The sequence below is a fragment of the Oncorhynchus tshawytscha genome, linkage group LG10 (genome assembly GCF_018296145.1).
Source record: "Oncorhynchus tshawytscha isolate Ot180627B linkage group LG10, Otsh_v2.0, whole genome shotgun sequence".
Classification (NCBI taxonomy): domain Eukaryota; kingdom Metazoa; phylum Chordata; class Actinopteri; order Salmoniformes; family Salmonidae; genus Oncorhynchus; species Oncorhynchus tshawytscha.
In genome coordinates, this window is record NC_056438.1 from 67953120 (window position 1) to 67978557 (window position 25438).

Below are 25438 nucleotides of genomic sequence, written 5' to 3' on the forward strand. Positions count from 1 at the left end.
CCCAACCAACCCAAATCTGCATAGGTAAACTGAGAAAAACACAGAGCAGGGTAATGCTATCTCACATTGTTGTTAAATTAGCTCTTGCCAGTGGGAGATAGCATGTGACAAATTGACCAGAGTTTTGGGCTTGGCCCCACGCAGTCTGGCAGTGGATCTTTCCAGCTGCGCAATGTCCAAGTACATAAGCAACCAACATCTGCAAAGGGCAATACCCAGTTCAAACCAACTCCTCAGAATAGTTTATTTGCCTGCTGTTAATGCAGCCATAACAATCTGCCTCTCTTGATAAGATAAGGAAATGCTAGGGCTACAATCCAGCAGGAGGAGGGATGGGCAAACCGGTAGGATCCTGCCAAGAATATAATTTAAAACAATAACAACATGAACCCAAAGAGACCTGTACACAACTCCAAAACATTTGCATTTAATTGCCCACTTCAGATTGGGCACATGTATTACAGAAATCACTTTCCACAAGCTTCATTTTGAGCCTTGGCTCTGGGTAAAATAAAACCTTTGAGTAAATTTGAAATTAATAAGTTGATGGGCAAGTCTCTTACAAGAGGTAAAGATATTGCCCCATATCGTGGTCCAATCCCATTCAAACCCTGCACTTTGTAGGTCCTTCTCCATAACAAGTAGATGTTTTATATTATGAGTTACTAACCTAGCATACAATGAGGACACCACTGGACATGAAAGTGAATTCAATAAAGATTGGGAGTTTGGTTTGGTGTCCCATGGCACATAGTAGGTTTTCAATGCTGTTCGGAGTCTGAGATAATAAAAAATATATAATACAAAAAACAGGAAGAACCAGGGAGAGAATATGACTTTCAGATCTTGAAAGGAAAGAAGCCCTTGCATGTTGAAGATGACCTTCACTACCTTGCTGAGATCATGAGGGAATGTAAAGGGCATGAAGCCAGATAAAATAAAATTGTTGTTCCAAAAAGGAGATGACTCATTAAAATTGCAAGTTATGCCCAGATAATTATTGATTTGGTACCAAACAGTCAATTCATTTTTTTATAATAGATCCCATAAAAGATTAGGACGTTTTTTTGCTTTATCCCAGAAGAAGGAAGGTCCTGAATTTTAATTGGATGTGACTTGACTTCCTTTATTTTCCACTAAGACATATCAGATGAAGAGTCAAGACAAATAGCCAGTGACCTCAACTGGATTGGCTAATAGTAGAGTTTAAAGAAGGGTAAAGAGAGCCCTCCAAACCTTTTGGGATGTTGTAAGGTGGAGAGACTAATTCCAGGACATTTCCCATTCCAAATGAAATTTCTCACCAAGATTCTGTATTTACAGTGCATTCAGAAAGTATTCAGACACCTTCCATTTTTCCACATTTTGTTACGTTACAGCCTTATTCTAAAATGGATTTGATAAAAATGTTCCTCATCAATCTACACACAATACCCCATAATGACAAAGCAAGGTTTTTAGATAAAAAATAAAATCAGAAATACCTTACTTACATCATTGTCCAGACCCTTTGCTATGAGACTTGAAATTGGACTCAGGTGCATCCTGTTTCCATTGATCCTCCTTGAGATGTAACCCTTCCTTCCACCTCTCCTATCACCCTTCCTTCCACCTCTCCTATCACCCTTCCTTCCACCCCTCCTATCACCCTTCCTTCCACCCCTCCTATCACCCTTCCTTCCACCCCTTCTATCACCCTTCCTTCCACCCCTCCTATAACCTTTCCTTCCACCATTCCTATAACCCCTCCTCTATAGTGCAGTGTCTTCCACCACCATGCCGGCCATAATGAACCTGCTCTTCAACACCATGTTCACCAACACCACCATCTCTTTCTCCCTGGTGCTGCTCCTGGTCAGAGTGCTCTCCCTCCTGGTGGGGGTCGGGGGTCATCTGCTTATGTGGCTGGTGCTGATGTGTAACCCACGGCGACGCTCCAAGCCCAGCTCCGTGCTGCTCCTCAACCTGAGCCTGGCCAACCTGGGCATGCTGCTTACCCTGCCTTGCGTCCCTCTAAGCGACAGCTCCCAGGCCTAGGAGCTAGGGGACCGTATCTGTGTGCTGCCGCGCTCCATCACCTCCCTGACGGCCGGAGTGCATATACAGTATTTATATTTTATATTTAGTCTGGAAACCTTGTCGATGTTCAGGTACCGCATAGTGGCTCCACCTGCTAGAACACCCACCAGCCCCACTGAAGTGGAAGTATAGGAATTATGGAATTACACTACTCATCTACACTCAGTTGTACCCACCTCCGCTATATATTCTCCTCTCTCCTGCTCTTCTGGTGCCGGCATCGTGGCAGTGATCTCGCTAGTCTCTGTCACCATGGCTATTCCCCACCTTTATCCATTTTTACGGTGGGTGTATGTAGTCTGTGGCTGGGTTTCCTGGTGCCAGCCTTCCTGGTCTACTACGTGGCTCCGCTCCTTTGCATTGCCCTCAACTCTGGACTCATCATCAACCACCTCATTTGCTGCCGGGGCACGATGACTGCAGACCGCCGCAACAAGAAGGCCACGGCGCTCCTAATCCTCTCTACGCTGTTCTTCGCCATCATCTGGCTGCCTTAATACAGCCTGGAATTCGCACACGTCAGCTCTGCTGCCTCGCCTATCAGCCAACAATCATTCAGGCGTGAAGGGGTCTCCCGTTGCCCTTTTCCTACCTCAACTCGTCTGCTTCCCCGACACATAGGACTCTCTACTCTGGGAGGTGGCGTCTCTGTCGGACATCATGTTGGTGTGTTTAGCGTCCTGCTGAAACCCACCCCTCTCCTTCCTGTTGTCTTGCCCAGCGGTGCGTCAGCTCCATGCCCTCCTACCATCAGAGGAAATGCTTGGGAAGCCTGCACCCGCGTATCACCCCAGCGCTGCCACCACGTTTTCCTCCCGGCACACCTTGCCACTCAGGCTGATCCAGTGAGATGAGCACATACACACACACAATGCAATTACACAACCGATTTTGATTACATGCATGCTTACACAGTTTGTGGCGCAATTACTTTTCTTCTAACAGGCGATACCTTTTAGCCTACATATGTCACTGTGTGTGTGTTTGAGACACTTTAAACAGAAGAGTTAAAGCATCATAAATGTGATGTGTCATAAAAGCAGAGTCTTAGAATCTTAGATTTCCAATCACGTTGCAATTGTCACTTAGCAACTCAGACTCCTCACACAGGGAGGAGAGGCTAGGTGGGGGGCCTGGCAGAGAGAGGGAGAGGATGAAAAAAATGAAGAGAGTGTAATTTCAGGGGGCTGATCAAGTGGTAAAGTGTGTGGAATGAAATTACAGTAATGAAGGCAGAAGGGCATGAAATATATTGTTAGTGTTTCTCTCACAGAGAAGACAACAACATGATTGACAGGTGAGAACCATTTATGCCATCATTGAACAACACAGTTAGTAGCCTACCAAAACCAATAATACAAACAATCATGAAGAATACTGATATAAGTGGACATACCATTGATCCTTCATCTAACTGGGCCTTAATTGCATGCTGTGCATAATCTTAAAGGCCCAGTGTAGCCAAAAACATATTTTTTCTGTGTTTTATATATATTTACACACTGAGATTGGAAAAATACTGTGAAATTGTGCAAAGTATGACAATGCCCTTTTAGTGTAAGGTCGGCCCTGGGGGCTGCATGCAGCCTGCGACCTGACTCAATTTGGCCTGTGGAATCATGCTTAGATCACATAAAGAATTTGCAATAGTAAAGTTTTGAAAAACATATTTGTTATTCAAATTAAAAGGCCAATGAATACTCGCCTTCGTGTAATGATTTAACTCCCACCGTTTGTAGGACATTTATTTTGAAGGCACGTATAAATAACAACTGTACGAGGACAGACAGTAACTGGACAGGCTGACACACATGTCACAGTTACAAATAGTAGCTAGCTAGAAATTGTGCAAAAAAAATGTCAAAGCTAAGTTTTTCTAAGCTAACAATGTAGACAATGAATGCAGGGTGTTCCAGATAGAGTGGACATCGACATATGTCTTTATTCAGGTCTCAGGGAAAGCTGTGTGCTTAGTGTGCAAAGAGAGCATCGCTGTATTGAAAGACTACAACTTGTCCCAACACTTCCAGATGAAGCATGCAGAGAAATATAGGAATATGTCTTCTGAGCAGAGGTGTCACGACTTCCGCCGAAGTTGGCTCCCCTGCCTGTTCGGGCGGTGCTCGGCGGTCGTCGTCATCGGCCTACTAGCCGCCACCGATCCCTTTTTCGTTGTCTGTTTGTTTTGTCTTATTAGTTGCACCTGTGTCTATTTGTGTGCTTGATGGGCTTCCTTATTTAAAGTACATTTACCCGCCCTTGTTTCGTGTGGGATTATTCTTGTGTTACGTGTGTGCGTTATTTAGGTGTGTTCGTGTTCTAGACCTGGTACCCTGTGTTTTGGGTGGTCCGTTTATTTCCGCGCCCTGCGTTGTGGGCCTTGCTAATGTGTCGTATTAAAGTGCACTTTTCCCTGTGAAACTCTCTGCTCTCTGCGCCTGATTCTTCCTCACACACCTAGTCCCGCGTGACAAGAGGGCAATTGCATTGAAAGAGTTTCGTTCTCACTTGCAAAACCAGCAGAGACTTTTCACAAAACTGCATTCAGCGAACAACAGAATTGTGACAGCTAGCTATGTACTGTCAAACAAAATTGCTAAACATATCAAGCCATTCGCTGAGGGCAAAAGAATGTTTAATTGAATCTGCAGCAATACTTTGCCCCGACAAGGAAGAGCTGTTTGAAAATGTTTCCCTGTCAAGATGAACAGTGACACGACGTGTTGAGGACATTGCAGAGAATATGGAACGACAGTTGAAAGACAAGGTGAAGGATTTCACCTATTTCTCCTTGGCCCTGGATGAGAACAGTGATGAACGTGACACGGCACAGTTGTTCAAATCAAATCATCAAATCAAATCAAATCAAATCAAATTGTATTTGTCACATACACATGGTTAGCAGATGTTAATGCGAGTGTAGCGAAATGCTTGTGCTTCTAGTTCCGACAATGCAGTAATAACGAGCAAGTAATCTAACTAACAATTCCAAAAAAAACTACTGTCATACACAGTGTAAGGGGATAAAGAATATGTACATAAGGATATATGAATGAGTGATGGTACAGAGCAGCATAGGCAAGATACAGTAGATGATATCGAGTACAGTATATACATATGAGATAAGTATGTAAACCAAGTGGCATAGTTAAAGTGGCTAGTGATACATGTATTACATAAGGATGCAGTCGATGATATAGAGTACAGTATCAACGTATGCATATGAGATGAACAATGTAGGGTAAGTAACATTATATAAGGTAGCATTGTTTAAAGTGGCTAGTGATATATTTACATCATTTCCCATCAATTCCCATGATTAAAGTGGCTGGAGTAGAGTCAGTGTCATTGACAGTGTGTTGGCAGTAGCCACTCAATGTTAGTGGTGGCTGTTTAACAGTCTGATGGCCTTGAGATAGAAGCTGTTTTTCAGTCTCTCGGTCCCAGCTTTGATGCACCTGTACTGACCTCGCCTTCTGGATGGCAGCGGGGTGAACAGGCAGTGGCTCGGGTGGTTGATGTCCTTGATGATCTTTATGGCCTTCCTGTAGCATCGGGTGGTGTAGGTGTCCTGGAGGGCAGGTAGTTTGCCCCCGGTGATGCGTTGTGCAGACCTCACTACCCTCTGGAGAGCCTTACGGTTGAGGGCGGTGCAGTTGCCATACCAGGCGGTGATACAGCCCGCCAGGATGCTCTCGATTGTGCATCTGTAGAAGTTTGTGAGTGCTTTTGGTGACAAGCCGAATTTCTTCAGCCTCCTGAGGTTGAAGAGGCGCTGCTGCGCCTTCCTCACGATGCTGTCTGTGTGAGTGGACCAATTCAGTTTGTCTGTGATGTGTATGCCGAGGAACTTAAAACTTGCTACCCTCTCCACTACTGTTCCATCGATGTGGATGGGGGTGTTCCCTCTGCTGTTTCCTGAAGTCCACAATCATCTCCTTAGTTTTGTTGACGTTGAGTGTGAGGTTATTTTCCTGACACCACACTCCGAGGGCCCTCACCTCCTCCCTGTAGGCCGTCTCGTCGTTGTTGGTAATCAAGCCTACCACTGTTGTGTCGTCCGCAAACTTGATGATTGAGTTGGAGGCGTGCATGGCCACGCAGTCGTGGGTGAACAGGGAGTACAGGAGAGGGCTCAGAACGCACCCTTGTGGGGCCCCAGTGTTGAGGATCAGCGGGGAGGAGATGTTGTTGCCTACCCTCACCACCTGGGGGCGGCCCGTCAGGAAGTCCAGTACCCAGTTGCACAGGGCGGGGTCGAGACCCAGGGTCTCGAGCTTGATGACGAGCTTGGAGGGTACTATGGTGTTGAATGCCGAGCTGTAGTCGATGAACAGCATTCTCACATAGGTATTCCTCTTGTCCAGATGGGTTAGGGCAGTGTGCAGTGTGGTTGAGATTGCATCGTCTGTGGACCTATTTGGGCGGTAAGCAAATTGGAGTGGGTCAAGGGTGTCAGGTAGGGTGGAGGTGATATGGTCCTTGACTAGTCTCTCAAAGCACTTCATGATGACGGATGTGAGTGCTACGGGCGGTAGTCGTTTAGCTCAGTTACCTTAGCTTTCTTGGGAACAGAAACAATGGTGGCCCTCTTGAAGCATGTGGGAACAGCAGACTGGTATAGGGATTGATTGAATATGTCCGTAAACACACCGGCCAGCTGGTCTGCGCATGCTCTGAGGGCGCGGCTGGGGATGCCGTCTGGGCCTGCAGCCTTGCGAGGGTTAACACGTTTAAATGTCTTACTCACTTCGGCTGCAGTGAAGGAGAGACCGCATGTTTCCGTTGCAGGCCGTGTCAGTGGCACTGTATTGTCCTCAAAGCGGGCAAAAAAGTTATTTAGTCTGCCTGGGAGCAAGACATCCTGGTCCGTGACTGGGCTGGGTTTCTTCCTGTAGTCCGTGATTGACTGTAGACCCTGCCACATACCTCTTGTGTCTGAGCCGTTGAATTGAGATTCTACTTTGTCTCTGTACTGGCGCTTAGCTTGTTTGATAGCCTTGCGGAGGGAATAGCTGCACTGTTTGTATTCAGTCATGTTACCAGACACCTTGCCCTGATTAAAAGCAGTGGTTCGTGCCTTTAGTTTCACACGAATGCTGCCATCAATCCACGGTTTCTGGTTAGGTATTCTGTTGATATTCTTACGAGGCATAACCCCAGACTTTTAAATTACATAGGAGCTTGCTTCAGTGCAGTCAATGAAGGGCACAACCACAGGGAAATATTTATTGGAGGAGGTTAATAAGTGTGTGGCAAAGCTGGGACTGAGTTTTGAAAAGTTATCCAGTGTGACCAAACTTGACAGGACAAAATGTTGGCCTTTTGAAAAGGATACAACATCAAGTAGCTGAGCTGAACCCAGATCAGAAAAGTATGTTCCTGCATTCATCAAGAGGTGCTCTGTTAATGTGTTCTGAAAATGAACCACGTGGATATAGTCACTAAAGTGGTAAATTTCTTAAGAGCAAAATCTGTTAACCACAGGCAGTTTGTCTCACTGTTGGAAAAAACAGAGTCGGGTCATGCATATCACACAAATGTGAGATGGCTGTTTGGGGAAGGTGCTTAAAAGGGTGTGGGACTTGAAGTCGGAGATTGCTAAGTTTTTGCAAATGAAAGGAAAATATGTGGATTTCCCTGAACTGCAAGATAAAGAATGGTTTTTGCCTTCCCCCTTGGACATCATGGCCCTTTTTTTATTTTTCATCTCACCTTTATTTAACCAGGTAGGCCAGTTGAGAACAACTTCTCATTTGCAACTGCGACCTGGCCAAGATAAAGCAAAGCAGTTCGACACATACAACAACACAGAGTTACACATGAAATAAACAAACATACAGTCCATAATACAGTAGAAAAAGTCTATATACAGTATGTACAAATGAGTTAGGATAAGGGAGGTAAGGCAATAAATAGGCCATGGTGGCGAATTAATTACAATATAGCCATTAAACACTGGTATGGTAGAATGTGCAGAAGATGAATGTGCAAGTAGAGATACTGGGGTGCAAAGGAGCAAGATAAATAAATAAATACAGTATGGGGATGAGGTAGATTGGATGGGCTATTTACAGATAAGCTATGTACAGGTGCAGTGATCTGTGAGCTGCTCTGACAGCTGGTGCTTAAAGCTAGTGAGGGTGGTAAGAGTCTCCAGCTTCAGTGATTTTTGCAGTTTGTTCCAGTCATTGGCAGCAGAGAACTGGAAGGAGAGGCGGCCAAAGGAAGAATTGGCTTTGGGTGTGACCAGTGAGATATGCCTGCTGGAGCGCATGCTACGGGTGGGTGCTGCTATGGTGACCAGTGAGCTGAGATAAGGTGGGGCTTTACCTAGCAGAGACTTGTAGATGACCTGGAACCAGTGGGTTTGGCGTCGAGTTTGAAGCGAGAGCCAGCCAACGAGAGCATACAGGTTGCAGTGGTGGGTAGTATATGGGGCTTTGGTGAGAAAACAGATGGCACTGTAATAGACTGCATCCAATTTGTTGAGTAGAGGGTTGGAGGGTATTTTGTAAATGACATCGCCGAAGTCGAGGATCGGTAGGATGGTCAGTTTTACGAGGGTATGTTTGGTAGCATGAGTGAAGGATGCTTTGTTGCAAAATAGGAAGCCGATTCTAGATTTCATTTTGGATTGGAGATGTTTAATGTGAGTCTGGAAGGAGAGTTTACAGACAAGGATGGCGGATGGGGGTAAACCGCAAGCTTGTTCAATTGTTCAATCAGCGTTAGGCACTCATGTTAAAAAAAAGTTTTACCCTACTCCAAACATTAACCCTTACCTTCTAACTAGACACCTAGGTATTTGTAGTTGTCCACATATTCTAAGTCAGAACCGCCCAGAGTAGTGATGCTGGATGGGTTGGCAGGTGCGGGCAGCGATCGGTTGAAGAGCATGCATTTAGTTTTACTTGCATTTAAGAGCAGTTGGAGGCCACGGAAGGAGAGTTGTAATGGCATTGAAGCTTGTCTGGAGGTTAGTTAACACAGTGTCCAAAGAATTTTATTTTTATTTATTTCACCTTTATTTAACCAGGTAGGCTAATTGAGAAGAAGTTCTCATTTGCAACTGCGACCTAGCCAAGATAAAGCATAGCAGTGTGAACAGACAACACAAAGTTACACATGGAGTAAACAATTAACAAGTCAATAACACAGTAGGAAAAAAAAGGGGAGTCTATATACATTGTGTGCAAAAGGCATGAGGAGGGCCAGAGGTATACAGAATGGTGTCGTCTGTGTAGAGGTGGATCAAAGAATCACCAGCAGCAAGAGCGACATCATTGATGTACACAGAGAAGAGAGTCGGCCCGAGAATTGAACCTTGTGGCACCCCCATATAGACTGCCAGAGTACCGGACAACAGGCCCTCCGATTTGACACACTAAACTCTATCAAAGAAGTAGTTTGTGAACCAGGCGAGGCAATCATTTCATGAATGAACTGAATTCTAAACTACAAGGGAAGGGCCTTTTTGCACATCAGATGTAAAACCTTGTCAAAGCCTTCAAGTGAAAATGACTTGATAACACACACCCATTCAGATCGCACAGCATGTCATATCAACAATATCTCATTGTTTGACACAGGTTGACTTCTGTATTCAACGTTTGTCATGGGGGGTTTAAACATCAAATGTAGATTCCGAATGATTAAGGTCAGTGGTGTAAAGTACTTAAGTAAAAATACTTTAAAGTACTAAAGTAGTTTTTTGGGGTATCTGTACTTTTACTTGACTATTTATATTTTTGACAACTTTTATTTTTACTTCACTACATTCCTATAGAAAATATTGTACTTTTTATTCCATACAATTTTCCTGACAACCAAAAGTACTTAGTACTTAGTTACATTTTGAATGCTAAGCAGGACAGGAAATTTGTGAAATTCACACACTTATCGAGAGAACATGTGGTCATCCCTACTGCTTCTGATCTGGCGGACTCACAAAACATAAATGCATCTTTTATAAATATTGTTGGAGCGTTGGAGTGTGCCCCTGGCTATGTGTACATTTTTTTAAACAAGAAAATGGTGCCGTCTGCTTTGATTAATATAAGGAATATAAAATTATTTATACTTTTACTTCTACTTTTGATACTTAAGAATATTTTATCAATTACATTTACTTTTGATACTTAAGTATATTTAAAACCATATACTTTTACACTTTTAGTATTTTACTGTGTGACTTTCACTTTTTCTTGAGCAACTTTCTATTAAGGTATACTATACTTTTACTCAACTATGACAATTGGGTACCTTTTCCACCACTGATTAAGGTAAGGGTTAATGTTTGGGGTAGGGTAAAAAAAATGAGTGCCTAGCGCTGGGATTGAACAAGCTTGCGGTTTACCCCCATCCGCCATCCTTGTCCACAACGCCCTAGCAAGCCGCAAGCCTTCTTCATGATAATAGCGTTCACTGTTACCTCGAGTGACCGGTTTTGAAGGCATCTCCCGACATCCTAGGGACGTGGAAGAATGTCAAATGTCACCTTGGATCTCGAGTGACCTGGCTGGTCATATAGGCTATTTGTTAGGCCTTCAGTCGACATAATCTCCTTCAACAGCCGTGTAACGTTGACGAAAGACGTTCCTTGACTTATAAGTGTTAATAGAGAATTGCTTGTTTTTATCTGGAGGTTGGACAAAATAACTTGGACAGGGACAATAGGAGCACATTGATGAATAGAGGGAGATGTCATTTTAACAAGGAATGACCAATCAAATCTCCATACTTGGGTCTGACTCTGTAATATTATAGTAAAGAGCATCCCATGTTTTTAAAATGGCATGGTTTGACAAGCAGACTCTCTAAAGTAGGATAATTGGATTTGAATGCGAGGTAATTCATATTTAGAGACAGCAAAAGTGGTATTTAAAATTCATTGGCATGGTGGGAATTACTTGAGCCCGAGATTGATTATATAATCAGTTGTTTTGCATCAGGCTGAGTGTGTATGTGTGTGCAGGTGTTTGTGTGTGTTTTCAATTGCACTCAAATTCAGTTTGAGAGAGCACGTTCAAAACCCAGTGTAATCTAACAACGCAATGACATGGAACACTTACTTCCAAATGTTCAATGACTAGTCTGAAAACGCACTCTGAGAAAAACAGAAATCTGCCCTATTTGCCACTTGACCCCTCTAACCTATTTCAGCCGGAAAGATCCTGCACACTATTGTTAATCAATCAACCTATTAACATGAGGAGCAGGAAGCATTTTGTCAGGCTGAGCTTGCTGTTAATGAGTGCAGTTATCTCAGTGATCTGCCTGCACTGTGATTCACACGCACACACGATGCTCGCTCTGATGTACTGTTGTGACTTCAGTACTTCCTGCAGTCAAATGAACAAATCGCCCTCTAGTGGCCTCATGGGTGGAATGTTATTTATATATTTTTATTTTTTATAAATCCAATGTTTCTATTTCAAACGGTTTTGTTATATTTCAGTCCCCATTCAGTCTGCATCAGTCATAAGTCTGCATCAGTCATAACATAACACTCATAACACTCATAACACCCGCTCTAGCTGCCACTGCTACTGAGGCTTGGGCCCAGACAGACAAAGAGATAGACAGACACAGGACATTGCTTTATCAGGCCCATAAGTGTGTAACAATTAACCACAAGGAGGCTAATTGGGGCTAATTATCCCTGGGGTGTAGTGAGTGTGTTGGAGGTGGTTCAGTAAACAGTTGTTCATGTGATGAGTAAACTAACCTTGGCTGAGACCTGCAGACTCATGTTAGCTCCCAGAGGAAATGCCTGTCCAAAAAAGGTCCAGTCGTCAGCTCCACAAATACAAATTCCATCTAGACACCATAGCCCTAGAGCACATAAAACATACCTCGGCCTAAACATCATCACCACAGGTAACTTCCACAAATTCGTCAACGATCTGAAAGACAAGGCAAGAAGGGCCTACTATGCCATAAAAAGGAACATAAAATTTGACATACCAATTAGGATATGGCTAAAAATACTTGAATCAGTTATAGAACCCATTGCCCTTTATGGTTGTGAGGTCTGGGATCCGCTCACCAACCAAGAATTCACAAAATGGGGATAACACCAAATTGAGACTCTGCATACAGAATTCTGCAAAAAGATCCTCTCTGTACAACGGAAACCACCGAATAATGCATGCAGAGCAGAATTAGGCCGATACCCACTAATTATCCAAATCCAGAAAAGAGACATTAAATTCTACAACCAACTTAAAGGAAGCGATTCCCAAACCTTCCATAACAAAGCCATTACCTACAGAGAGATGAACCTGGAAAAGAGTCAACTAAGCAAGCTGGTCCTGGTGCTCTGTTCACAAACACTGTGACTGACCCAAACTTAAGGAAAGCTTTGACTATGTACAGACTCAGTGAGCATAGCCTTGCTATTGAGAAAGGCCACCGTAGGCAGACCTGGCTCTCAAGAGAAGACAGGCTATGTGCACACTGCCTACAAAATGAGGTGGAACCTGAGCTGCACTTCCTAACCTCCTGCCAAATGTATGACCATATTAGAGACACATATTTCCCTCAGATTATACAGATCCACAAAGAATTCGAAAACAAACCCAATTCTGATAAACACCCATATCTACTGGGTGAAATACCACAGTGTGCCATCACAGCAGCATTATGTGTAACCTGTTGCCACAAGAAAAGGGCAACCAGTGAAGAATGAACACCATTGTAAATACCACACACAATTATGTTTCTTTATTTTCCCTTTTGTACTTTTACTATTTGCTCATCATTACAACACTGCATATAGGCATATGACATTTAAAATGTATTTATTATTTTTCAACTTCCGTAATGTTTACTGTTCATTTTTATTGTTTAGTTCACTTTTGTTTATTATCTACTTCACTGTTTGGCAATGTTTCCCATGCCAATAAAGTCCTTGAATGTAATTGAATTGAAAGAGAGCGAGAGAGAAAGAGTAGGAGAGAGAGAGATGAGCTGTGTAGCTCATGTATACACTAAGGGCATTCTTTGGCGTTGGGACAAGAGGAGATTATGAGAAGGGGGCGTGCTAACGTTTTTTTCTGTGCACAAGAAGGGCGGTTTATTCATAACACTCCCAGACGCAGGTGTAGACCAGGCTACCTATTCATATGCTCTGCACTCTTCTTCGATCAATACCTACACTTCGAGACCAAGGAGCTTCGGGAGGAATTACCAGCCGAAGAATGGTTTCGCAATGTTAATTGATATTTGGTGCGGTTATTTTGTTCTCTCTCATCCATACTTCCCGAGCGCAAATGACTTGACATGGATTGTGGTCGCTGTTAGGGACTTTATTTGTGAAAAATAGAGGAAGAATTTAACACGATGACTGACCAGGTAAGGTGACAAAAAAAATCAGCTCTGACCTCACTCTTTTTATGTGCCAAACGTTTTCTTTGAGTTCAGTAGACTATAACAAATAGCATCTTTAAACTACATACCGGTGCGCTGTATGCTACATAACGTCTTTAGCAGAAAGACTACGGAGCTGGCTTGGGAGCTTCGCGATATGTGGAATTCTAGTAGCACGTGCACGCTGACAAAGCTGTCACTATGTTTACGCGCACAACTCCCACTCTCAATCAGCGTTGTCTGTCATCTCCCGAAAGGTGCGGACACATCAATTAGTATTTGTTTCATAAGCAGGCTCATCTCTCTTCTATAATAAATTAGGATCATTATTATGATATTTTTACAGTATAATTACTCGACATGTTGAATTCGAAACTAAAATGTGATCATCAGTGGGCGAAATAATAGCGGGTCTAATAGTTACACTATAGTGGCAACACCACCAACAGTGGCCTAGAAGCCAGAGCAATTTATGTTCTACAGTGGTAATACAATGAGCAAACAGAAGTATAGCAACAAAGCATTGCCTGTAGGCCTACAGTATTGTACTGTATTATTTTGTTATTGCCCAATGTTGTGTGTTACGGTTTGCCCTAGTTTCTCACCTGTCAGTCGATCCTTCTCGGTGTCTTTCTTTATTGCTCTCCTGCATCTCCTTGACAACAAAGACCTTGATTCATTAATTGCACCCTTTCAATTACTCTTATTGGTACTGTGCCTGAGTCCAGCAATACACTCTATCCTTGTGTGTCACTGAGTGGAGCTCAGCCACAGGCACACCTGCTCCTGGCTCTGTGCTGGCTGTTTGCTGGCTCCCAGGTGAGTGCTCCAGCTATATGAATTGCTGTATTAATATTGATGGAGGTCATCTGACTGATCTGCTGCAGTACACACGCTGAATGCTCCCAGCAACACAAACTGATGGCTTTGGTTGTTGTTCTGAGAACACTGAAGTCTGTATACTGTGTGTGTGTTGTGCATATGCACACACACACAAAGGTTTAGGTAGGCCTATACGTAGGTATATGTGTTTACGTTTTGCGTGCATAGAGCCTATAGCTTACTTTAGACATGTTGAACTGCTTTTGTGTGTGACATGCAGGAGGAGGGCTCATGGACATTTATGTTCTGGACCTATTTTCTGCTAATGCATCCCAGAGTCCCATTGTAACAGTCTCGCTTCCATCCCTGTCCTCGCCCTAACCTGAGCTTGAACCAGGGACCCTCTGAACACATCAACAACCGCCCCCCCACGAAGCATCATTACATTTCACTCCACGAAAGCCTTGGAGCTGATCTGATTGGTCAGAAGACCGACTACTGTTTAAACACAGCATTTGCTTCCATAGTAATAGGCCTACTGTGTCAGCTATTTGTGTCAAATGTAACTCTTCTTCTCCTGCATTAACATTCACTCAGTTCCATGCTCATAAGGGTCATGTCCTTTGGGGCTTGTACTCACTACCTATTTTTTGTCTCTCTCAGTACAGTATGTTTCTTACCACCGCTCCCCCTCTGAGAAGAGGAAGCACACCTCTACCAATCAAGCACCAGCTGAGGCGGGAGGAGGCCGTATCAGAGGACCGTGATTGGATACCAGGGATTGACAAACCATCCACACTGCCAATCAGTGACACTCTTTGCCAGGATGAATCATTTGGTCAGGCGGCGGAGGGGTATCATGGGAGTGCTATAAGGATCGTACTACTTGGGCAGAATGGGGTTGGAAAATCATCGCTGGCTCTGTCTCTGGCTGGACTGTCAGACAGATCTCTTTCGGTGGACTCTGAAACAGCCTGTGGTAAAGTTCTTCAATGTGTTTATATTTGTGTGTGTGCGTGCGTGTGTGGATTGTAGTGTGTGTGCAGTGTGCACGTGGTATCTACTTTATGTCAATCGCATTACATCATCCACCACAAAAGACCAACATCATTCTGATTCGTGAGGTTAAGAGTTACTTTTCCCATTTTCTGAGTGCACTCTAAAGGCAGAGAAATTACAAGATAAACCAAAAAAGCACTCTGTGTCACTAGGCTGTCTGAAAGGTCAGGGTGATAATAACAGCAGTCTTGGGCCAATCACTCAACCAATCAATGCTCCAGCAGAGTGATGGGCACACTGCTCTGTAAGAGGTACTGCAAGAGACATGTCATGAAGAGTCAGACCACAAAGTATTCATTATGGTTCCTAGACTCCTGGAGAGTCAAGGTATTTGCAACATAGCTATTTCTGGAACCTTAATGCTCTATGTGGGCCACCGTACTGTAGGCTACCATAACCTTGTCCAATATCTGTGCTTCCAACTCCTCAGCCTATCATTGTGTAATACCAGACATGGGCCTCGGTTAACTTTTATTTTTTTAAATTTCACCTTTATTTAACCAGGTAGGCTAGTTGAGAACAAGTTCTCATTTACAACTGCGACCTAATCAATAGGCTGAATGTTTTCTTGCATATCCACCTCAAACCATTTGTGAGTGTGTGTTATCATGTGTTTGTGTATCACTTTATTGTTGCATTGTTGTGTATGTTCATGTGTCATGTTTGGTTACAGGAGAAGGCTACGAGCGCACAGTGTCAGTTGACGATGAGGAGAGTTCAGTCATCATTTATGACAACTGGAAACAGGTATTTAAGGCATTCTCTACACCACAGGTGTCAAAACTCATTCCACGGAGGGACAAGTGTCTGCGGGTTTTCGTTCCTCCCTTGTACTTGATTGATCAACTAAGGTCACTAATTAGTTACAAACTCCCCTCACCTGGTTGTCTAGGCCTTAATTGGAGCCAAATTGAATGGAAATAACAAAAACCAGGAGACATTCAGCCCTTCATGGAATGAGTTTGACACCACTGCTCTACACTGTCATTCTACTACTGTCAATATATTCAACTAATTCTCTCTGTACTGTCTGTCTTGTCTTGGTCTCTCTCTTTCTCTCTGAATCTAATTCACTTTGCCTTTATGACACTGATTGCATTCCTGTTCATGCCGCTACATTTTGAATAGATAAGCCACCCGGAGACAGTGGCAGCCACAGATTATATGCCTTTTAGCCTTTTTTAGCTCTTACTTAGATAACTTGAAATTGCTTTCACATTCATGTGATTTGCTCTAATTTCTGTCTGAGTACAGATATGTGGTGGGTGGTAATGCAGATGATTTGCTCTAATTTCTGTCTGAGTACAGATATGTGGTGGGTGGTAATGCAGATGATTTGCTCTAAGTTCTGTCTGAGTACAGATATGTGGTGGGTGGTAATGCAGATGATTTGCTCTAATTTCTGTCTGAGTACAGATATGTGGTGGGTGGTAATGCAGATGATTTGCTTAATTTCTGTCAGTACAGTTTTGTAATAATGATTTGCTCTAAGTTCCTGAATGTGTAACAGATGATTTGCCTAATTTCTGTCTGAGTACTTTTCAGATGATTTGCTTCATTGCATGTTTTGATTTTGTGTACAGTCCTCTCTTTTCTGGCAGGTTTTGAAGGGATTTTGAATGGTCTTAGAATGAGATTGTTTTGTTCTATTCAAATATTTGAGTTATAAAGAGGCTAGAGGAGCACAGCTGGTCTAAGGTGATTTTTGTGTGTGTGTGGGGGGGGCACAGGTGTAAGTGTATGTAGCTACGCTGAGGCAGTGGCAGCCAATAATTTACTAGTCCTTTTTATTTCCCTTACTTAGAAAACTTGAAATTGCTTTCAAAGCCCATTCAAAATCCCTTCCAAATTCTGCCAGAAGAGAGAGGACTGTAAACATTCAGGCTAATTATTTAAATATGTAATAAAGACATGAATCAGCATTACCACCCTGCAAATATCAGACAGAAAAATTGAAACATGAATGAGATTGTTTTGTCGTATTCAAATATCTGAGTTATAAAGAAGCTAGAGAAACACAGCTGTACTAAGGCTGATCTGTGTTAATACTGTGTGTGTGTGTGGGGGGGGGGACACTGAGGATTTCATTATGATAAAGTAAACTTGGTAATAGTCTAATATTAACCAGGTAATAGCCTTCTATGATGATGGTACACTCAATGCTGTAGTGTGTACACATGGACTTTATACCAGATGTCCAGGAGTACTCCCTAGTTTACTAAGTGTGAGTTATTTAAACCTACAGATGTAGGATCTTAATTTTATCACCCTGTTGCAGGATAACTTTCAAGAAATACAGGACATTTACAATGTGTAGTGTATTTGAGGTATAAAAAGGCCAGAAAAGGTTTTGTAATTTCCACTATGAATTGTCAGACTTGATTTTCCCTTATGAAAAATGTGTCAACCCATACAAAAATGTCCATGAATTGTAATCCACATAATAATTCCCATTTCCTGTTGCAGAATGATGTTCCTGCTGTAACAAACTGGTTTAAATTAAGATCCTGCGTCAAATAAAATACAATAGTGTTTGTGACATGCTTCATGACAAAAACGGGTGTAGACGGACAGTGAAATGCTTACTTTCGGGCCCTTCCCAACAATGCAGAGAGAAAACAGGAGAAATAATAGAGAAATAATAACGGGTGTAATAAATACATAATGAGTAACGGTAACTTGGCTATGCACGGGGTACCAGTAATGAGCCAATGTTTAGGGGTATGAGGTAACTGAGGTAGATACAGCACAGTGCCTTCAGAAAGTATTCAGACTCCTTGATTTTTTCCACAATTTGTTACGTTACCACCTTATTCTAAAATTAATTAAATTCATGTTTTTCCTCATCCATCTACACACTACCCCATAGTGACACATTTTTTCAAATGTACACTACCGTTCAAAATTTTGGGGTCACTTAGAAATGTCCTTGTTTTTGAAAGAAAAGCTAATTTGTTTGTCCATTAAAATAACATCAAATTAATCCGAAATACAGAGTAGACATTGTTAATGTTGTAAATTACTATTGTAGCTGGAAACGGCTATAGTAGAATATCTACATTGGCTCACAGAGGCCCATTATCATCAACCATCACTCCTGTTTTCCAATGGCACGTTGTGTTAGCTAATCCAAGTTTATTATTTTATTATTTTAATCCAAGTTTATTATTTTAGAAAGCTCTTTGCAATTATGTTAGCACAGCTGAAATCTGTTGTACTGATTTAAAGAAGCAATAAAACTGGCCTTCTTTAGACTAGTTGAGTATCTGGAGCATCAGCATTTGTGGGTTCGATTACAGGCTCAAAATGTCCAGAAACAAAGAACTTTCTTCAGAAACTCATCAGTCTATTCTTGTTCTGAGAAATGAAGGCTATTCCATGCGAGAAATTGCCAAGAAACTGAAGATCTCGTACAACGCTATGTACTACTCCCTTCACAGAACAGCGCAAACTGGCTCTAACCAGAATAGAAAGAGGAGTGGGAGGCCCGGTGCACAACTGAACAAGAGGACAAGTACATTAGTGTCTAGTTTGAGAAACAGACGCCTCACAAGTCCTCAACTGGCAGCTTCATTAAATAGTACCCGCAAAACACCAGTCTCAACATCAACAGTGAAGAGGCGACTCCGGGATGCTGGCCTTCTAGGCAGAGTTGGGGAAAAAAAGCCATATCTCAGACTGGCCAATAAAATGAAAAGATTAAGATGGACAAAAGAACACAGACACTGGACAGAGGAACTCTGCCTAGAAGTCCAGCATCCCGGAGTCGCCTCTTCACTCTTCACAAAACCCGAGCCATGAGGTCGAAGGAATTGTCTGTAGAGCTCCGAGACAGGATTATGTCGAGGCACAATTCTGGAGAAGGGTACCAAAAAATGTCTGCAACATTGAAAGTCCCCAAGAACAAAGTGGCCTCCATCATTCTTAAATGGAAGACGTTTGGAAGCACCAAGACTCTTCCTAGAGCTGGCTGCCCGACCAAACTGAAAAATCAGGGGGAAAGGGCCTTGGTTAAGGGAGGTGATCAAGAACCTGATGGTCACTCTGACAGAGGTCCAGAGTTCCTCTGTGGAGATAGGAGAACCTTCCAGAAGGACAACCGTCTCTGCAGCACTCCAACAATCAGGCCTTTATGGTAGAGTGGCCAGACAGAAGCCACTCCTCAGTAAAAGGCACATGACAGCCCACTTGGAGTTGCTAAAAGGCACCTAAAGGACTCAGACCATGGGAAACAAGATTATCTGGTCTGATGAAACCAAGATTGAACTCTGGCCTAAATGCCAAGCATCACGTCTGGAGGAAACCTGTCACCATCCCCACTGTGAAGCATGGTGGTGGCAGCATCATACTGTGGGGATGTTTTTCAGTGGTAGGAACTGGGAGTCTATTCAGGATTGAGGGAAAGAGGAACAGAGCAAAGTACAGAGAGATCCTTGATGAAAACTTGCTCCAGAGTGCTCAGGACCTCACCTTCCAACAGAACAACAACCCAAAGTCACAGTCAAGACAATGCAGGAGTTGTCTCTGAATGTCCTTGAGAGGCCCAGCCAGAGCCTGGAATTGAACCCAATCGAACGTCTCTGGAGAGACTTGAAAATAGCTGTACAGCGACACTCCCAAACCAACCTGACAGAGCTTGAGAGGATCTGCAGAGAAGAATGGTAGAAACTACCCAGATACAGGTGTGCCAAGCAATTTGCAGAAATATCTAAAAACCTGTTTTTGCTTTGTCATTGTGGGGTATTGTGTGTAGATTGATGATGGGGGAAAAACACAATATAATCCATTTTATAATAAGGCTGTTACATTAAAAAATGTTTTTTTTTACATCGGTAGTGTCGTTTCGCTCAGGGGAACTCCATTTTAAGGCATTTCTCTAAAAGGGAATAAACTTTCAAGCTTTCACCCCTTTTTATCTCTCTGGTCTTGCTTTTTTCAGTAAAGATGTCTCTTTCTCCTCCCTCCATCTTTTCCCTCTTTTCTACAAAAAATATAATCAAATTGTATTTGTCACATGCGCCAAATACAACATGTGTAGACCTTAGAGTGAAATGCTTACTTACAAGCCCTTAACCAATAATGCCGTTTTCATCTTAAAATTAATCTCCTCTCTCTCTCCTTCTCTCTTTCCCCTCTCGTTTGTGTGCTCCCTTTCTTACTCAGAACTGACCCTTTTTTAGTGTAGTTAAATCTCTCTGAAAGTCAGTTACATGTGTTATTCTCTGCATGTTTATACAAGTGCAGGTGTTACGCCATGGCACCATGAGCAGGCCAGTGGGGTTTGGATTTGCTCCAGCCCAGCAGCAGTAAGGAGAGAGAGCAGACTGGACCAGCTCCCGCTCGCCCCAACACACACACATACACACACACAGTCATTCAAACACACTCACCAACACACTTCTTTCACTGCTGATGCCACGTTGACCCTGATAGCAGCATCACTGCAATGAATTCTGGGTGTGTGTGCGTACTTGTATGCGTAGCATGCGTGCAGTGTGCACTGACCCCAGAGGATTTTGCCTAACTCTAGCTAGTCCCCTATTCCATCTGTGCTCCACCCTCCCCAGGTTACCATGGTGACCAGTGGACTGAACAAATCCCCAACATGGATTACATCATGTAGTTGTAGAAGCAGTGGGCTATAAAGCTTCTGGCTCCCAGAGTCGGTGGGAACCACTGGTTTTACTGTAGCTGCATGTGCCTCATCATAACCCAACCAATCATCTGGAGTATTTTATTGGATAATAAAACATTTATAATAACTAGATTGTGATTTTAGAGTGGTTCCTTGGTTCCCAGCTGATTCACACCTGCTGCTAGTTGTACCTTCTTCCATGTCAAAGCACCTGAGTCCTACACTATCAGCAGCCATACAGCCACATCATCACAGAACATTTCACAGAGTACACTCACACACACAAAGCGCTCAGAGAGTCTACACACCCACAGCGGCGCTCTGAGCTTCTCTTCAGCTAGCCCTGGGACTGGGAGTCTTGACGTCAGGCTTAAATAAGTCATCCAGCTTCCTAAAATAGCCGGCACATGCATGGCCGGGACCTGGATGTCCTCTACTGTACTATTTGCCATCTTCTGTGTAGATCACTCATGCAGACAATCAGCCACCATCTTTCAGGGCCAGTGGGATGTGTTTTGATGGTTGTGAGTTGGTTCTCTAGCACTTCCTCTCTCTATTAACAGGCTGAACACACATGTCTGCACCACCAGGCTTTTTCGATGCTGGAGGTCTGAGCCAGCTGTGAGCGAATGGATCTAAGTGTAGAGCCATTCATTACTGCACCGGCAAGCCTATCGAAACACACTGTATGTCTGCTGCAAGTGTCTATAGTTATTTGACAACTAAAGTGCAACATTTATGGTAGAAAACCTTGGAAGCACTCCGAGGCCAATCGAAGTAGGTAGCTATCTTGAAAGGAGACAAGGATGTGTGTGATTTGGTGGTGTTCACTGCTTGACTTGGGCAGTAGCTCACGGGAGCCGAGTACCGGTACCTCATATTTTCTACTGCTGGAGCTCGTTTAGTTTAATTTTAGTTAAATTTATTTTGACCAAAGAAAACAAGTGATCGACAACAATACAAATAAAATTTGTATAAAATTTGGATTGAGATCCGGGCTTTTCGCTGGCCATGGCAGAACACTGACATTCCTGTCTTGCAGGAAATCACGCACAGAACGAGCAGTATGGCTGGTGGCATTGTTATGCAGGAGGGTCATGTCAGGATGAGTCTGCAGGAAGGGTACCACATGAGGGAGGAGAATGTCTTCCCTGTAACGCACAGCGTTGTAATTGCCTGCAATGACAACATGCTCGGTCCGATGATGCTGTGACACACCGCCCCAGACCATGACGGACCCTCCACCTCCATCCCGCTCCAGAGTACAGGCCTCGGTGTAACGCTCATTCATTCAACGATAAACGCGAATCCGACATTCACCCCAGGTGAGACAAAACCGCAACTCGTCAGTGAAGAGCACTTTTTGCCAGTCCTGTCTGGTCCAGCGACGGTGGGTTTTTGCCCATAGGCAACGTTGTTGCCGGTAATGTATGTGAGGACCTGCCTTACAACAGGCCTACAAGCCCTCAGTCCAGCCTCTCTCAGCCTATTGCGGACAGTCTGAGCACTGATGGAGGGATTGTGCGTTCCTGGTGTAACTCGGGCAGTTGTTGTTGCCATCCTGTACCTGTCCTGCAGGTGTGATGTTCGGATATACCGATCCTGTGCAGATGTTGTTACACGTGGTCTGCCACTGCGAGGATGATCAGCTGCCCATCCTGTCTCCCTGTAGTGCTGTCTTAGGCATCTCACAGTACGGACTTTGCAATTTATTGCCCTGGCCACATCTGCAGTCCTCATGCCTCTTTGCAGCATGCCTAAGGCACGTTCACACAGAGTCAGTAGTAAGGAGTCAGTAGTAAGGCCTCATTAGTGTCCTAAGTTTTCATAACTGTGACCTCAATTGCCTACCATCTGCAAGCTGTTAGTGTCACAACCTCTTACAGCTACCCCCCCCCCTACTTTTTTCAATTTCCACCTGAAGACATACCCAAATCTAACTGCCTGTAGCTCAGGCCCAGAACCAAGGATATGCATATTCTGGATTTCATTTGAAAGAAAACACTCTGAAGTTTGTGTAAATGTGAATTGAATTGTAGGAGAATAAAACACAATAGATCTGGTTTAGATAATACAATGAAAAAAACATATGTTTTTTATTTTTATTGTTGTATCATCATCTTTAAAATGAACAAGACAAAACAAACGTTCAGATAGGATGATGGGGACAATTTCAGTGAAAAACATAAGAGGGCAACAGTTCTTGCGCAAAGTTTCAGAATGATAACTTCCAAAATGAGTGCGCTACATGACATTTGTCATGAAGTCACCCAGGTGTCCCTCACAAGTAGCCCAAATGTACCCAAGTGGCCAAATTGGTGAAGTTATACATTTTGAATGGAATAACTATATACAAAATACCAGATGGTATTCTAACACACCCCCCAAAAAATGGAGAAAAAACATGAAAAAAATATACATTTACAAAATAACACTTTCAATATTTGGAAGACCCTCAGTCCTCTACACAATATTGTGCTGCTGATGCCAGGTGCCATAGCAGTCTCTTTCTGCTGTAAAGCAGAGGGTCACCAAGCATGTGGTGCAGGTGATGGGGGACTTCATTTTGCAAAGAACACAGCGACGCCTCCATGCTGTGCCCTTTTGGCCCTGAGGCACATCCATGCCTGCAGAAATACATTTGGGCAGATGAACACCACTTGTGGCAGGAGCTGGATGAACCAGCTTCAGTGGGGGATGGAAACCTTGGCCCTGGGGGCTGCCATTCGGAGTCACTGTCACTGTGAAAGAAAATCTTCAGTTAGAATAGTTTCACATATGAGCCCTGTATCAACAGGTGTAATAAACAGATATATATATAGAGTACAGGGAACATAAGGTTGAATATATTATTATAGACCTGCTAGATCTACTGTCTCATTTATATTATGACAGACCAGCTAGATCTACTGTCTATTTTATATTATGACATTTCAGCTAGATCTACTGTCTCTATTATATTATGACAGACCAGCTAGATCTACTGTCTTTATTATATTACAACAGACCAGCTGTATCTACTGTCTCCATTTCACTTTGGCCATTGATGTGGGCCTGCCCTTCCCTCAACAGCCTCAAATAGGCTATTTCATGCGGGGGTGGGTTGGCAGACACACGCATCTCACATTTCATTACATTACATTTTTATATATTGCTACTAAAATTTTAAGAAATCACACATTTTTTATTTTTTATTTAACCAGGCAAGTCAGTAAGAACAAATCTTATTTTCAATGATGGCCTAGGAACAGTGGGTTAACTGCCTGTTCAGGGGCAGAATGACAGATTTGTACCTTGTCAGCTCAGGGGTTTGAACTTGCAACCTTCCGGCTCTAACCACTAGGCTACCCTAGTCTACCACTAACCACTAAACACTAGGCTACCCTGGTGGTAATTTCAAACAACGGCATTAGCAAAACAAACAAAAACAAAAAAACAAAAATTTGCAAAACAATGTTCTCTCCGTTCAAAAAATAGTCCTCCATTTGGGAATCGCTAAATGAATCATCCTCTAACAATCTCTGTCTCACTTTCCTGATCAATTTCTTCTAAAATTGTGTGTACATCTGTATATCTAGACTTAGATTTAGCTTTCCCTGACTTAGTCGCCATACTGATTGATATATAAACAGCTGAAGATGCGCTTTACCACAACGTAACATGCGTTGCTCCTTCCGGTATGAAACTTCAATGGCGAATGACCCTCTTTACGCCGGAGTTTACTACATGGGTTGGTCTTCCAAATACATAAACATTACATATTGCCGTTTACCTCAGCTCATTGTTTATCTACCCAGCTAGATTTCAAGACGATCAGTGGTCATTGGGTTAAAATAGAGTCAATCAACGAAACAGCGGTCATATCATTGGTGCACAATGATGTCAATACTTGTTGTCTTCAAATCGGTTTCTTTCAGTCAATACGTCCCGAGAAATGACCTTTTCGCATTTGGTTGTGTTACAAAAAAAACAGTTGATTGCAATGAAACCAAACATGACTGGAAAAGTCACGTTTTGTGTGTGTATTTACATCGAATGTGTCGTCAAATGGAATGGGACGGAATTCACGACACAATCGGTTCACAAAAGGTTTCGTGTTCGGCTATAAAAATGAATTTTATCAAACAAAAGACCATTCATTGTGTAACAATGAGCATTGGGATTGCAAATAGAGGAAGATCGTCAACGGTAAACAATTTATTTTAACGCAGTTTGTGATTCTGTTACGCCTGTGCTGGTTGAAATAGTTGTTTTTTATGGGGCTCCATCCTCAGATAATCGCATCGTATTCTTTTGCAGTAAATTATTTTTTAAATCTGACAACGCAGTTGGATTAGCAAGATTCTAGGCTTTCGAAACACGTGAGACACTTGTATTTTTATGACTGTTTGATATGACTATTTATGTAGCGATCACCGTATGTTGTCGAATTTAATCCCGCTAACGGGTTCGGTGCGCAGAGGTTAACGA

At 43.0% G+C, this 25438-nt stretch overlaps 1 protein-coding gene across 1 annotated transcript in view; it reads left to right on the forward strand.

Annotated features, from left to right (window-relative positions):
- The first annotated feature begins 13172 nt into the window (after positions 1-13172).
- Positions 13173-25438, forward strand: part of LOC112260774 (GTP-binding protein REM 2-like) — a 32137-nt gene continuing 19871 nt past the window's right edge. The window contains exons 1-3 of the mRNA XM_042328904.1: positions 13173-13437; positions 14938-15253; positions 16007-16080. Of these exons, the coding sequence (XP_042184838.1) occupies positions 13426-13437; positions 14938-15253; positions 16007-16080 (402 nt within the window). The 5' untranslated portion in view covers positions 13173-13425. The remainder of the gene's footprint in view (positions 13438-14937; positions 15254-16006; positions 16081-25438) is intronic.